Source organism: Tachypleus tridentatus, chromosome 13 (assembly GCF_004210375.1).
Source record: "Tachypleus tridentatus isolate NWPU-2018 chromosome 13, ASM421037v1, whole genome shotgun sequence".
NCBI lineage: Eukaryota > Metazoa > Arthropoda > Merostomata > Xiphosura > Limulidae > Tachypleus > Tachypleus tridentatus.
Genome location: NC_134837.1, coordinates 21,993,711 through 22,008,958, shown reverse-complemented (window position 1 = coordinate 22,008,958; position 15,248 = coordinate 21,993,711). Strand labels below are relative to the sequence as shown.

The 15,248-nt window shown below is 29.8% G+C and overlaps 1 protein-coding gene across 12 annotated transcripts in view; it reads left to right on the top strand.

Annotated features, from left to right (window-relative positions):
• LOC143240204 (putative phosphorylase b kinase regulatory subunit beta) overlaps nucleotides 1-15,248 on the top strand; it is a 125,233-nt gene that overhangs the window by 89,941 nt on the left and 20,044 nt on the right. For all 12 annotated transcript variants that reach the window (XM_076482288.1, XM_076482286.1, XM_076482282.1 and 9 more), the window contains 6 exons: nucleotides 444-548; nucleotides 2,105-2,187; nucleotides 3,578-3,668; nucleotides 5,012-5,185; nucleotides 5,715-5,841; nucleotides 12,213-12,270. In XM_076482288.1, the coding sequence (XP_076338403.1) occupies nucleotides 444-548; nucleotides 2,105-2,187; nucleotides 3,578-3,668; nucleotides 5,012-5,185; nucleotides 5,715-5,841; nucleotides 12,213-12,270 (638 nt within the window). The remainder of the gene's footprint in view (nucleotides 1-443; nucleotides 549-2,104; nucleotides 2,188-3,577; nucleotides 3,669-5,011; nucleotides 5,186-5,714; nucleotides 5,842-12,212; nucleotides 12,271-15,248) is intronic.

Below are 15,248 nucleotides of genomic sequence, written 5' to 3'. Positions count from 1 at the left end.
AAATGAAATTTTAAAATGTCAGATGAATAAAAGTTTTTTCAAACTTAATATTAAAATTATTTTTCATTCAGACTAGTCAACAAGGCAACTTGATATATTCATGGACAAGTCTTTAATTTAAAAAAACAAAACAAAAAACTTTGTACAGTAAACTTGTAATGTTTACTGAATGTCTGCCAGATTTTAAAAATTTGTAATGGTACATTGTTTTATTAAAATTTATAATATGGAAAATGTCCATTACAGCAAGCCTTTAACAAGAGAATTAGAATTAATATTTGGAAGTAAGTTACAGGAATTAGTTGATAAAGGAAGTTTGAAAATATTTTTTTCTTTGAAAAAGAAAAGTCCTTACATTGTTAAACAATATTTTAAACTTGTTAAAACTGACATTAGAAATTTTCAACAGAAGTAAGAGCATTTATAATTTTTTTCTTCAACAGATGTATCGTATTTTGGGACAAACAGTACTGTGTTATCCTTTAATCTTTGAAGTTAATGATTTTTACCTTTCCCATGATATGGCTCTTCTGATTGATGACGTTAAAGTGAGTTGGTAATTAATTATCTAATAAGGTTGAAACAGTTTAAACTGTTAATTATGTTTCTATATAGCAGGGAGCAACAGTAGTTATTTAAGCATTAAATATAAAACAATAGATTATTATATTTGTAATAACAAGCAAGAAAATTATTTACAAATTTCTTCAATATTTCGTGATTTTGTAATAGATGTAATAATTACAACAGTAAGTAAAAATTTATTGAAACTGTAATAAAAGTAATTTGAATTTTTTTTTAGTTTATAAAAATAAGACTTGTGAATCTAATAGGTAATCAACTTATATAAAATTTTAGGGTTTTCTTTGAATGATTTCAAGGTGGGAATTTTTGTTTTTTTCTTGCATCAGTCCCTCCATTTATTCAACGTCAAATTCTAAGTATTTATGTGAGAGAGGTAATGTAGTGTATCAGAAGTTATAATTTTTCTACATTAACAATATATTTCCAATAGGTGCTGCCTCCTGTCATACTTTCCACTCTTTCTCCCCACTGAAAACTAGTGGTTCCATTTTTTGTCAAAACTCAAAGTGATAATTTGGTAGAATGGAATCAGGAGAATATGTTGCACTCCTATTTGTGTAGGATTCTCACATTATTATTTACGTACAAGCTGCAGTTGAACCATTTGTTTGCAAGGAACTTTGGAAATCAAGGCTTGTGGCATTTAAAACAGTTTTATTTGCATATGTACTGAATGAGAATAGCTATTTGTGAAGTGTATCTACTGATAATACATTTCAATACAGGAAAATTATAATTTTGCCCATTTTAATAAATAAAACATCTTATTGCTGCTATGCTTTTCATATGAAAATATATTAAAATGGGTGCAAAGATATATATACTCTGGCACATGTTGTGTAACATGTCCACTGTGGTTAATTTGCATACAGTAAAAATAAAGAAACACAAAACAAATGTCTTTATGTTCATGATAACGTCTACAAATATGACTTAATATTTTTGAAAATAGCCTCAGACTCTGATGGGATGTGAAAAATTGGTCTGAACTATTGAAAAATCTAAAATTAATTTGAGGCTAAATTATGGCAATGAGTATGTCTTAAGTAGATCATGTGTTACAGTGACTCATTAGTTTTCATGTAATGAAAACCAAACCTCTTGTCAACTTTACCTTAGTACTTTCTATAGATACACTAGTAATGTATATTTATGCAAATTGTGAAGTCTGTAACATCAACAAATCTAAAGTTATGAGTTAAAAACCACAGTGAGAATGTTGATTATCAGATTTTGAGAAAAATGTGTGAATTTGTCACTTTAAGGGTCTTTGTCTGGTTGAAAAAGGTACACCACATCTTGCAAATTGTGAACCTTATGCCTTTTATGTTTTTCTGCATATTAAAGGGTATATACTACATTAATGAGTTTATTATTTGTTAGAAGCTTAAACCTTTCTGGTAATGTGACTGTTAAATAATACCACTGCCAATTGATATGATATATTGATCTGTTTATGTACCATTTAACTTATACAAATGTGTTTTCATTAGATTTTTGTTTCTAAACTTTGTTTCAGAATGAGCTTCACTTTGTAGGCAAATACTGGAGAATGTCAGGAAGACCAACTGTGTGTATCTTAATTAGAGAAGAACACATGAGGTTTGTTCATTTCTTACATGTCAGCAGTATTTCATTAATGACACAAAAACCAGTAATTAAGATGAAGACAACTGATAGAATGAAAAACATTAATCACAAGAGCTTTGAACATTTCAAAATACACTCATTTCATCTTAAGTGAAATCTTGAAAATAATTTGTTTATTAACTAATCTATAAATTTATTTAAAATATTTATTAGAGAGGTAAATGGACGTTACACTCCTGTTAAACACTGGTTGTTTGATTGACTTTACATCCAAAATAACTCAAATTTCTGAGCAACAGATTTTTGCTATTAGTTATCTTGCACACCATCCCAAAATTTGTTATCTCCCTTCCTTTTATGAGCTCACAGACTTTATTAATTTAAAAACAACTTCCATCCTTGATTTAAAACAAAATCTTCTATCCTCAGTTTCAGCTAATTCAAATACATAGGCTTAACCTTCACATTAAATACTTTTTTAGTATAAAGTACTGACACTCCTATCCCAACACCTGTTGTATAAGTACACACACACACATGTGCATGCACGCGCGTGCACACACACACACACACGCATGTATTTATATATGGAATGACTAAGGTTACATACATTGGCAAAACAAAATGCTCCATAAACACTAATGTCTGTGAGAATTTATGAGTATCCATTACAATTGGCCATCCATTACTTAAGCCCAGCCATTGAGCTATTTGTTCACATACTGAAACAATGGGTCAGAATATTTGATATAATTATTTCTTCATTGTTACTATAACATTGACTTGTCTGTTAAGTATAATTCACATTTATAATTTGATGTTATCCTGCAACTTTTGATTCTGTTACTTTCATTATGTATTCTGTAATATGTACTGCTTTGTGTTAATCTCTTTACTGAATATTTTAAGTAAATTAGTTACTTATGTTGCTATAACATTAGGTAATAAAGATAATTATAATATTATTTCCATTTTTACTGAAGATGGAATAAATGTATTCTAAGATTTTCAAAGCTTTTCTAAATAAAATGTTTTTTATCTTATCAATCATCTTCATATTTATTATTTAACCATGTATTTTAACATTTCTGTATGGTTAGAATACTTCATATGTCTATGTTTATTATTTTTAATATATTATAATATATTGCATTGTTAGCTTAGTATATGAATTTATAACTAACCTAAATTTCTTTAGTTAGCAAAATCTCTTGAAATACTGTTGGGATTATATCAAAAAAATGTCACGACCATGGAGGAAACCAACTGATGAAACAATAAATTTTAAGCTTGCTAAATAAGAATGTAAGAAAGGTAAGGATTGTCATCTGTGTAGATAGCTTGTTTTGATCATAAGTTAATATAAGTCACCATATTTTTCTTTTGTGTGTGTGTACCACAGAGATGTTCACTTTAAAGAAATGCTGGACTTGTTGGCAATGTTGAAGAAGGGCCACTGTGATGGAGTCAAGATACGAACAGGAAGACTGCAGGTGCTTTAAATTCTAGATCCTGTTTGGAACAGTAAATATTAATACATAGAATAGCACTTATAACATTAAAAATAGTAAGATATGTTTTGTAAATGGGAAAATTTATAATAATGCATTTTAAGGTTAGCTTTATAATATGACTCCAGATTTTAGTAGCTGTGTTCACTTCATCAGTTATTTGTTATTGTGGCAGTTATCTCAGAATTTCAAACCATTTTGATATTGTGTTTTGTTTTTCTTCAACAAAATCTAGCATCTTCATCTAGAGATTTATTGTTCTTTTAGTGCAACAGACTTGAGTGTCATCATTTTGTAACTGAAATTTACTGTATTTCCTGAAACACTTATTAACAAACTCATGTTTCTTTTGTTTTTTTTAATTATTTCAGTTTTTAAAAATTGCAGAGTAAATTGCAGGATTGAGACTCCAAAAGAAAAATATTTTTACAGGGGAAAAAAAAATGTTAACATAGGACTATTTTAAGGATTACAGCATCACAAATAAAGGTGCAAACTAAAGTTAAGTTGCCAACTATAGCTGAAACAAGTATGGGTAATCTAGACATCAAAGAAATTATTTATTAACTCATAAAACACAATTGGTGAAACTCCCTTATGATTAGTCTTTTAGTCTTTTGACTTAGTGTAATAAATCTGCAATTAATAGAAGTGATTCTTGGCTTCTGTAAACAATAGCTTATATTTTTAAATAAGATGTGTTATGTATTTGTATATATATTTTTACGTGCGTATTGGCAGCTATAGAAATATATGTTTATACTTATTAGTATATGAATTCTGTTTTTATTCACACTAATTTGTCTTTATTATTCAAACAATTAAGTCATTTTCATATTATGAAATGTAATTTGATACCACGTAAAGCTTCCATTTGTTAAACCATTATATTTATTGCTATGACGTGTTTTTTCGAGTTACAGTTGATGTTTCAAACTTTAGTTTGTACTTTTGGCTGTGATGATGTAGCCCTTGAATTTTTTTTATCTGAAACAGAATATGATTCTCATCAATAAAATTTCAGTTTTTTTCTCCAGCAAACTATAGCAGCACCAGGTTTTTTGTAGCTCTGGTGTAGAGACTTGTAATTTTACCTCTTATATCATAGTTTATTTTCATAAGAAATATAAAATGACAACATATTGAAAAAAGTGATGGAGTTCTGTATTACACTAGAAATACAAGTATTGAAAGTTCATGGAGTGCCCCTTGTGGAAACAAAACATAGTTAATATGAATAAAACTTCTGCATATTTTTATCTGTAGTAGAATCTAATTTTATTATAATTTATCACACATTTATTTATTTTCTTTTTTTGCAACAGAATCTGATTTCCTCATCTTGTATAGAACATTTGGATTTCCTCCACTTGCTTCCATCTGATCTTCTTCCAAGGTTTGAAGCCTTTCAGCAACTTGAACATACATCTGTTGGTTACCAGAGTTTGACAGATATACCCACGGCTGTTGTATACAATGAACCCACACATAACTTTGATGTAAGACCAAGTTTCATGTACTGCAATTTGTATATAACTTTTATGTTTTTTGGAATCTTGCTGTTCACTCATCAATTTGGTTTGTAGTGAATCTTTAATTGTACAGTTGCAATCATTAAGATGATTGGTCTTATATTAGATGGCTGGATGATTGTGTGATAACTTGGTGGTTGATCACATAAATGCTGGCTCATAAAATAACATATTACTATTTGATCACGTAATAGCTTGCTCATCACATGAAACATTACTAGTTGGTCGTTAACATGTAACATGCTCTTCATATGATAGTGATGGAAATTGTGGTAGATAAATATTTGATCATGGAAGACAGTAATGTGTATGGTACAGTAGAAGAAAGTGATTTAAGAAGAAAAGTTTTGAAATCTTGTTATTATTAAGCTTAACAATATAAATAAATAATTGTAAGTTATTTTAGTGAATGTATTGGGCATTTGAAGGATACATGACACAGTTGTATGTCTGAGTATGAATACGATATCAGCCATTGAAAGTTTGTTTTATGTAGGAGTTCCGAAACCGACCAACCTGGGATGTTGTGGAAACTTTACATCACACTAAGACATTACATGGTCAGAGCCAACTTCTTGGAATCTTGTGGTACAGAGAAGGTCCCCAGTTTTGGGTGGATGGAAGTAAGCACATAAAGATTGTGGGTGTACATACAGTTCTAGATTAATACCAAAAAGTCAGCACTTCTAAAGTAGTGTTTGTTAAGAGGAAAAAATATTGTAAATATATAGCAATATCTTTTAATTTGTGTGTGTCATTGTAATTCAGTTTTAACTTTTCGGTAAAATTTATCTTTTACATGAAAACATTTTTTTTTTAACTGTGATAACCACTAATTTTTTTTATATTATATGTGTCTTAAAATACAACTTTTTGGCACATTGTTAGTACTTGTAATTTAAAATAATTTTAATTATATTTACTTAAAGATATTTTTGGTGCAAACTTGTGTATCTTGGAATCTTAAATACATTTACTTTTCATGTCATACTTATTTTTCTCTTATTTTTTAAATACAAGTAACTTTAAGTGTTTTTTTTGTTGCTTTTTTGGATCCTGCCTGTAAAAATTTATGATGGTACTTCCACTGTAGTTTAGTACCCTACATCTAGTGCTTCATTGTTGGCAAGCTGAATTTGTTATCAACACTTTCATTGTAGTATAGTACACTATATCCAGTGATTAGCTGATCACAAGTGAAACTTGCCTTATAGTTTAACACACCACATCTGGTGCCTAATCCACAGAAAGTTAAAATGTATAATGATTCTTACTTTATGGTTTAGCACATTACATCTGGTGCCAATTTGCTGGGAAGTTAAACTTGATATAGTACTTGCCTTATAGTCTGCTATTATGATGGTGATAATAGGTTACACAACTCTTATGAATGTTCTTTATGAAAGAGAAGCTGTTTGAAATTTGACAAGAACACACTTAAAAGTATGACGTTTCAAAAAAATAAAAGATTTAATTTTTATTTTTTATGGTATTTAAAAAAAACACCAAATATTTAATGAAGTTATTTGCACTAACACTGAATAATTTACCTGTTCAGTTATTTTTGAGTATAAAAATACTGTTTATTATCTTACAGTTTACATATTTTATTTGCATAATTTCTACAACCTCATAAGGAAACATTAAAAGTTATTAATTAAGGTAAATATTTGTATTTTATTGTCCATTTTCTTTACTCTATCATCAACATACAGAACAATGAAATGTTTAAAGATTAACAAATGGAAATACATACATATCTTTTAACTCTATGTAGTGTAGTCTTCAAATATCATCTTTGTGCTATATGCTTAATATGGCATCTTTATCTTTTCATTTATAGTTTATTTTAAAATTTAATTTATAATTCTTTGTCTTTTATAATTTATGCCAAAACATCACCTGGTTTACATTAGCCATTATTAAATAATGATTGGGAGGGATGCAAGTTGGCCATAGGAAAAATGTTTTGCACATGTCCTGTGTGTAGAAGTCTTAATCAGATAGGAAATTAATAAGTAAACCTATAAAAAAAATCATTAAACCTTTCAAGTATGAAGTTTAAACACAAATGATACATAGTTAAATATTTTATTATCAAATAAAAATGTATACTCTATTGAAACTTTCTGCATTTGGATTAAGGAAAGAATACATTACCAAATCATTAACGTATCGATAATGACACAGGATAAAGTTAACAGCCCATTTTCAGTGACACAACAATAAGTGTGAAGGTCTATAACACTAAAAACTGGGTTTTGATACCCTTGGTGGGTAAATGACAGGTAGCTCATCGTGTAACTTTGCACTTACTAAAAAACAAATGAATAAAAGTAACACCTAAATGTAATTTTTAACTGTTTATCAATTTATTTTGTATAGGGCAAGAAAGTATAGACAAATGCTAGGGACTCTGCTTTCAACAATGTACTTGCACTCATTTACTTCCATTTGAAAACAGATGTATAAATACATGTTATAGTAACAACCTTCAAAAGTGGAATCTGCTCTACCTTGGTTGTAAACATGCTATTCATATAAAACTTAATCAGCAACACATCTTCTACTTGGAACTTTTCAACTGTGTTTTTAACAGCTTTAGTTCTATCAGTGTCTCAAATTATATTTAAAAAGAAGTTGTACATGTTGTACTTTGACCATGTGAACTAAGTATTCTCACAATTGTTTCTCTTATATAACTCCAAAATTTAGATTTTTAACAGTGGTTATGATATGTGCTGAAGTTTTAATTGTGTCTTACAAGTTTGTCTTCATATAAATAAATAAATAAAACATTATATAATATAAAACTTTAAGTTCTATGGTACATAGTGATAATAATTTCATTAAGATACATTTATAGTAAAGTTCTTTAATTAAATTTTGAATGTAATTCTGTAATATGCACAGAGGTAGGTTTGAAAATGTTGTTGTTAAAGAGTCAAGATACTAGATCTTATGTCTGGCTGGTGGTAAGTCAAACTTGATAACAATACTTGCCTTGTAGTTTTGTGTACTATATCTGGTGCCTAGCTGGAGACAAGATGAACTTTATGATAATATGATGTTTTGGGAAAACATGGACTTATTTGTTTATTTTGGCTGTTTCATCCTCTGAACCAAACTAAAACTACTAATAAATAAATGTTTTAAAAAATCTTAAAACCAGCCTTTATTGTTCGTATAATTATCAAAATTTCTCTTAAACTCACTTAAATTTACTACCTTTACAACATTTGAAGGAAATCCATTCCATAGTCCAATCACCTTGTTAGTCTTAGCTGAATTCATATTTGTGTCTCCTAATCCTACTGTTCTCACTGTGAAGTATGAAAACAAAAGATCCATCTACATTATTCATTTTCTTTATAAAGGTAAACACCTTAGTCGTATCCCTCCAAATTTTTCTTTTTTCAAGAGAAAAAGTTTGAGAGATTTCAACTGCTACTTGTGTGACAATCCCTCCATTCCAGGTACCATTCTAGTAATAATTCTCTGAACCTTTTTCAACAATTCAATGATTTTCTTAAGGTAAAGACCCTAAGACTGAACACAATATTCCAAATTTAGTTTAACCAGTGATCTGTCCAATGCAATTATAACTTCATTAGTCTTATATTCAATATTTATTTCAGATAGAACCTAAAATCCTATTTGCCCTACAACTAGCAACAACACACTGCTTGGATGGCTTTAGAGGCTGATCAACTATTAAATCAAGATCCCTTTTCTTCATAAAACTATTAAGGTTATTCCATCCAAATTATAATTGTAATTGTGATAACCCACGTGCATTATCTTGCATTTATTATACTTAAATTCCTTCAGCTATTTATTTTCCCAACTCACTAAGTGACTAAATGTATTTATTAATCAGTAGCATCCTTTTCACAGTTATAAATACCCAAGGATTTAATATTATTTACAAATTTAAGTAATTTATTGACCAATCTTTCATCTATGTTATTGATGTAAACCAAAAATTGCAAAGGTACCCCACTTGTGACATTAATCCAGTTTGACTGAACTCCACTTATAATAGTCCTCTGTTTTCTTTCATCCAGCCACACTTCTGGCCAATTTGATAACTTATCCCACACAACTATAGAGATAATCGTTTTACAAGCCTTTTATGTGGTATCTTATCAGATCTCTTCTGAAAATCCAGATGCATCAGATCAACACTCTTGTTCACTACATAAGCAGTAACCTTTTCAAAGAGTGTTAGAAGATTTGTGAGGCAAGGTTTTCTCTTAATAAAACCATGCTGACTTCCAATAAAATTCTAAACTTTGTTAAATACTTTACAATGCATCTTTCATGAGACATTTCAAAACATTTCTCACAGCTGATGTGAGACTCTTAGGTCTATAATTACAAAGGCAATTTTTATCATCTCACTGGCAATGAAGAGCTACATTCCAGTCTTCTGGTATCTGTTCACTGTTTAAGGACTGACGAAAAAATAGAACAACTGGCTCCCATTTCCAATCTTTAATCTCCTTCAAAACCCTTGAGGAAATATTACCTGGAAGATTATTGTTTTTTTAAACTTCCCAATTTTTACTTAACCAGCTCATAATTAATGCAGTCATCTTTTTTATCTTGTTTCCATCTACCAACTGTTCAAGATGTGGATTACAAGTGTAAATCTTTGTTAAAATAGAGAAAAAGCAAAATTTAACCCTTAAACAGCGGGAATGTTGTAGGTAGCAGCTCACCACAGACGTAAAAAATTGGGGAAAAAATTATTAAACATAATCTTTAGCATTTTTGTTATGAATTTTGAACAAAATATGAAAGAAAATGAAAAAAGAAAAGCACAATAAAGACTTATTGATTATAAGTTGAAATGTTTTATAGAGTATGAAAATCACAAAACCATTCTCCAATGCACAGTGCTACTATACATTCTTTTCACCAGGTGGTCACCATCTTTTGCTTCTTTTCTTTTTGTATGCATATATACATGACATTGTCTTTGTCCACTTTTTGTAGCTTCTGAGGATAGAATGCTTTCTTGAAAGTGCCAAGAAAATGCTTCTTTTCTAACATGTCTATAAGGAAAACTAATGCTATGTTTTCCTGGGAAAAGTCTTGTTACCCTTCCATACCTTTCCAGTGATGGCTTCTTTCCAGTTTTTACCAGAGACATGTTATAAGAATTCAAAATTAAGATATTAGTTAGGTGAAAACAAAAGTTTCTTGTACCACTTCACACATTTACAAAGGCAATCAGTTTGTCCAAATTGCATGTGACTTTTGTAAACTTGCTTTATGTTGATAGTATAATCTAAATCTATATTAGGTTTGGTTATTGGTTGTTTAGTTTTGTAATCATCCATTCCACTGTATTTCGTTTCACCTTTATGTATTGTACTAAGTAAAGTAACAGGACATTTGTCTTTCCACTGAAGTGCTAAAATATTTCATTGTTTCTTGGTCTCAACATCTCCCTTCTTCAGAGGTGCAAATCTAGGAGTGTTCTTTCAATTAGTTCTACCTGTTTCACATAAACTGGTCTTATTTTCAAAGAGAAAGTTGCACAATTCCAGATTTGCATAATAATTATTACAACATAGCATATGACATTTTTCAAGGTTGTCTTTCATCGTTTGCTTGACAACTGATCCTGAAAATCATAAATCAGGGGTCTTTGGGGACATCTACATCACTTACAGAATAGATAATCACATCTCTTACAATACCTGTCTCACAATCACAAACTACAAAGATCTTTATTCTAAATCTATTGCACTTGCTTAGAATGTATTGCTTAAAAACACTGCAACTGTTGAAAAGAATCAAAGATTCATTGTTAACTATTTTTGAAATAGAGAAAAAGATTCCTTGTCTTTATTCTTCACTATTGTAAACAAACTTTCCTTAATCAATCATTTGTATTCAGTTCCTCATTATTTGCAAAGTGCAAATATCCAATATTTCTCCCTGAATCAATCTCGAGTAATGTATTTTTGAAAAATTGGAGTTCCTATAAGGGGGTCATTCTTCCAATAATCAACCAGCACATGCTTTTTTACATGTGGCATAAGTATTACCAGAGCAAAAAAGTGCACATTTCCTTAATTGGTCTATCTTTCCATTTCTTACTTCGTGAAGTGGATGGAGTGCTACTTTCACTTTCTTCTGAATTCAAGGATTTACAAAACTCATAATATCTGTGTTTCTCACAAAATTAGACTCATTATACTCTGATCAAATATAGTAGTAAGCTTTTATATTCTTTAGATTCATCTGTTAGCCTAAATTTATCTGTAAGTCTAGTGTTTCTACTATCAAAACAATGAATAAAATGGATCATATTCATGACATATTATCCATTGGATTTCAATTCATTTATGGATTTTGATTCACTATCTAAATCATATTGAGAGCTTCATACAATGTAATTTGATGGTGATGAAAAATATGAAAAGTTTTTTTTTTCATTGAAATAATTATCACGTGCTAATACTTCAATTTCACTTTTGATGAAAATCGTTCTCACTTTCTTCCTTGATGCACCTTTCCTTTTCTGCTCTATGACACTGAGAAAATGACTCAGATGCAGTGCTTTGAGTGGGTATGATCACTGTGGTGTGAGGGGGGGTTGCCAACTGAGGTTTATACCCTGTATCATCTTTGATTTTGCCCCTTATATTCTTTGTGAGCCAAATGAATTTTTACTTCCAGCTACCCTTTTCTTACACTAAGAGCAATTGAATAAATATTGTTTTTACTGATTTTATTTTGCAAAATCCAATTTTCTCCACAAATAGTGAGTGCCTAAAGTTTTTTTTTTTCTGAAATCTTAGATTTTGAACTGCAAATATAAAAATTCAAATTTTTTGTATCATGAATTTTTTTCAAGTTAAAAACTGTTGCATGTTTTTATGTTACTGGAGAGATAGTTAGAAAAACTTGACAGAGTCTGCTCATGCATAAGATATTTAGAATATATTTTTCTAATTTTGTAACTCTTAACTTTAAGCTTCTGTGAAAGAAAGACTTGAAAAACTGACGAGACAAGCAGGAGGACTGCGACATTGGTAAGTTACTTTATAATAATGAGTAACATGCGAAGATGTGTATTAACTGTTGTGTAAAAACTGGTAATATGTAGATTTGTGAATTAGCTGTTGTGTCATAACTAATGATGCTTTGAGATATGGGTAATCTGTGAGAAATGGAGATGGAAATTAGCTACTATGTAACAACAATTGATAATTATAGACATGTATTATTGAAAAACGGAATTATGGATTAGTAATGTGAACACTGATAATGTAGACAGGTTAACCGCTGTAAAATAACCAGTAATATGAAAAGACATGCCTCAAACTTCAGAATAGAAGTAATGATGTAGAAAGTCATTATATTATATAGCTGTAGAATGAAATAATACAATGAATAGCATTGTAATAAACTATGGAATGATATAATAAATAGCTATGTTAACTGTAGATTGAAAGTGATGGTGTAATAAGTAATCATATCATAACTGTATGAACAAGTATTTATGTAACGAATTTGGATGAAAGTAATAATGTAGAAGCAATAATTATGTAATAACAACAGGTTCACAAAGAAAGAAAGAGGTAACTGACCTAGGAATGTCTATAGACATTCCAAGCAACCAATTAGCAACCCTCATAGAATTAACCACAATGAAGACAAACTTCATGCTCAACAACTACAACTATGTACAAACAAATGGCCTAAGCATGGGCAATCCAGTATCACCAGTTTTAGCCAATATTTTATGACACAAGTTGAAACACAAGCAATTAACACAGCATTACATCCACCACTATACTGGAGATATGTAGATGCCACGATTGCAGGATTCACATCTACAGAACATACACTTAATTTTTCAATCACATTAACTCTATACATCCCAACATTAACTTCACATGTGAACAGGAAGAAAGCAATCAAATATCATTTCTTAACATCAAAATTACAAGAACCAATACACAATTTAAAACAGAAATCCACCAAAAAATAACCCATACTGGACTATACATTCCTTGTGACTCAGCACATGAAACAAAACAAAACCTCAACATACTAAGAAACCAAATAAACACAGCCATAAAACTATGCTCACCAGATAAAATTAACAAGGAATTAGACAAAATAAAACAATACTTCATCAACATCAATAAGTTTCCTGCACAAGCCATAGAAAACATTATACGCACACACCTAGACAAAAAGCAAAATCAACAAACAAAAGTAAATTGACCCCACAATTTAAAAAATCACAAAACCATATACTGCAGCATACCATATATTGCTGACATCAGCAGAAAAATAACCAACATCTGGCAAAAACTAGTAACAAAATATGACATTCCAGTTGATACCAAATATATTAAAAAAAAACAGTCACAAAACTAAGGTCCATACTATGTAAAAACTACACTGACAAACACCACACCAACATTATTTATAAAATACAATGTGATAACTGCCACGACTTCTATATTGGAGAAACAAGTAGAAAAATGGAAACCAGATTCAAAGAACATAAAAAGTCACCTTCACACGTTTTGAACACTGCAAGTCAAATAAACACAACATAACCATAGACATAACACCCATATACTAAATAAAGAAACAAACATAAACAGACGCAAAATTAAAGAAGCCTTACTTATACAACAACGTAAACCCAAAATACACCAATACAACGGAATACCTTTATACCTATATTAATATACAATCAAACATCTAAGCACACCCTCTACACTCAGTTACACAACCACCTTCAAACATGTGGTCAGCTATCAGTCAGTTACCTCTTTCTTTCTTTGTGAACCTGACAATGACCAAAGAAGGTCGAAATGTTGTTTGCTCCTCTACATAAAGTTTTCTCTACTCGTACCAGCCATTTTTACATATATATTTAGGTGTCATGAAACTATAGATGGATCAGTTTTGATATTTGAACAGACTTCTCTCTACAAAATTGTCATTTCATTCCTTAGCATCACACTATCTTTGCTGATCCAGGACATTTCTTGTCTTCAGGAAAAAACAAAATGAGCTGGAAAACATTAATAATATCGACAATCTCCTTGTTACAAAGGTTGTGTAAAAAAGCTGTCACACTGAAGTTTGTATTGTCATTTTGCACATCTTTGATAAGCACATCTATATACCTATTGCACTGTTTTATGCAATAAGAACTTCTATCACTCAATATTAGAGAGTTCTGCACAGAAATGTTATCAAACCTGTACTTACATTCATTATAATGTTTGTCCTTGAAAACCTGCTTGTTGCTGTTGCATTTAGATTTATGTGCATATATTTATATGTGTATTTTGCAATGGTGTTTGGATATACTTTACCACAAGTAATTTAGAGAATCAATCATACATTACCCAGGCATTAAGCATTTTAGAGAATCACTCACACTTGACCCAGTTGAGAGTTTTTTAGAGAATTATCCATGCTTTACCTTGTCATTAGTGTTTTAGAGAATTATTCATGCATTACCCAGTTCAATGATTTTTGTTTTTAGATAATCACCAATTCTTTACTTTGTCACAAGTTTTTTTAAGAATCACTCATTTTTTACACAATCACAAGTGTTTCAGGTATTTACCCATGATTTTATTCCTCATGGTTTTGCCTTATATTCATTTATGTTGTATTTTATTTGAACTGTAATTGCAATGAGCATATTATTATGTCATACTAGTTTTTAGACATCCATGAAATATCTGTTTCTCTTACATAGTTTAAAAATCACTTGGAAAATAACAGAAATCATGTTTTCTGAATTTATTCGATAAACTATAAAAACTGATCCAACTAAATATATTTATCAATTTTTTTATAATAACTTTTATAGATGTTCATGTTATCTGAACAGTTATGATGTAGAAATGAACATTGTAAATTGTAAGTATTTCATGTGCTCAATTTGAAACACGTTTATTTTAAGACAACTGCTCAAGGTGATACTTACATTTTATTGTTATTACCTGCATATATTGTGTTTTTACTGCTT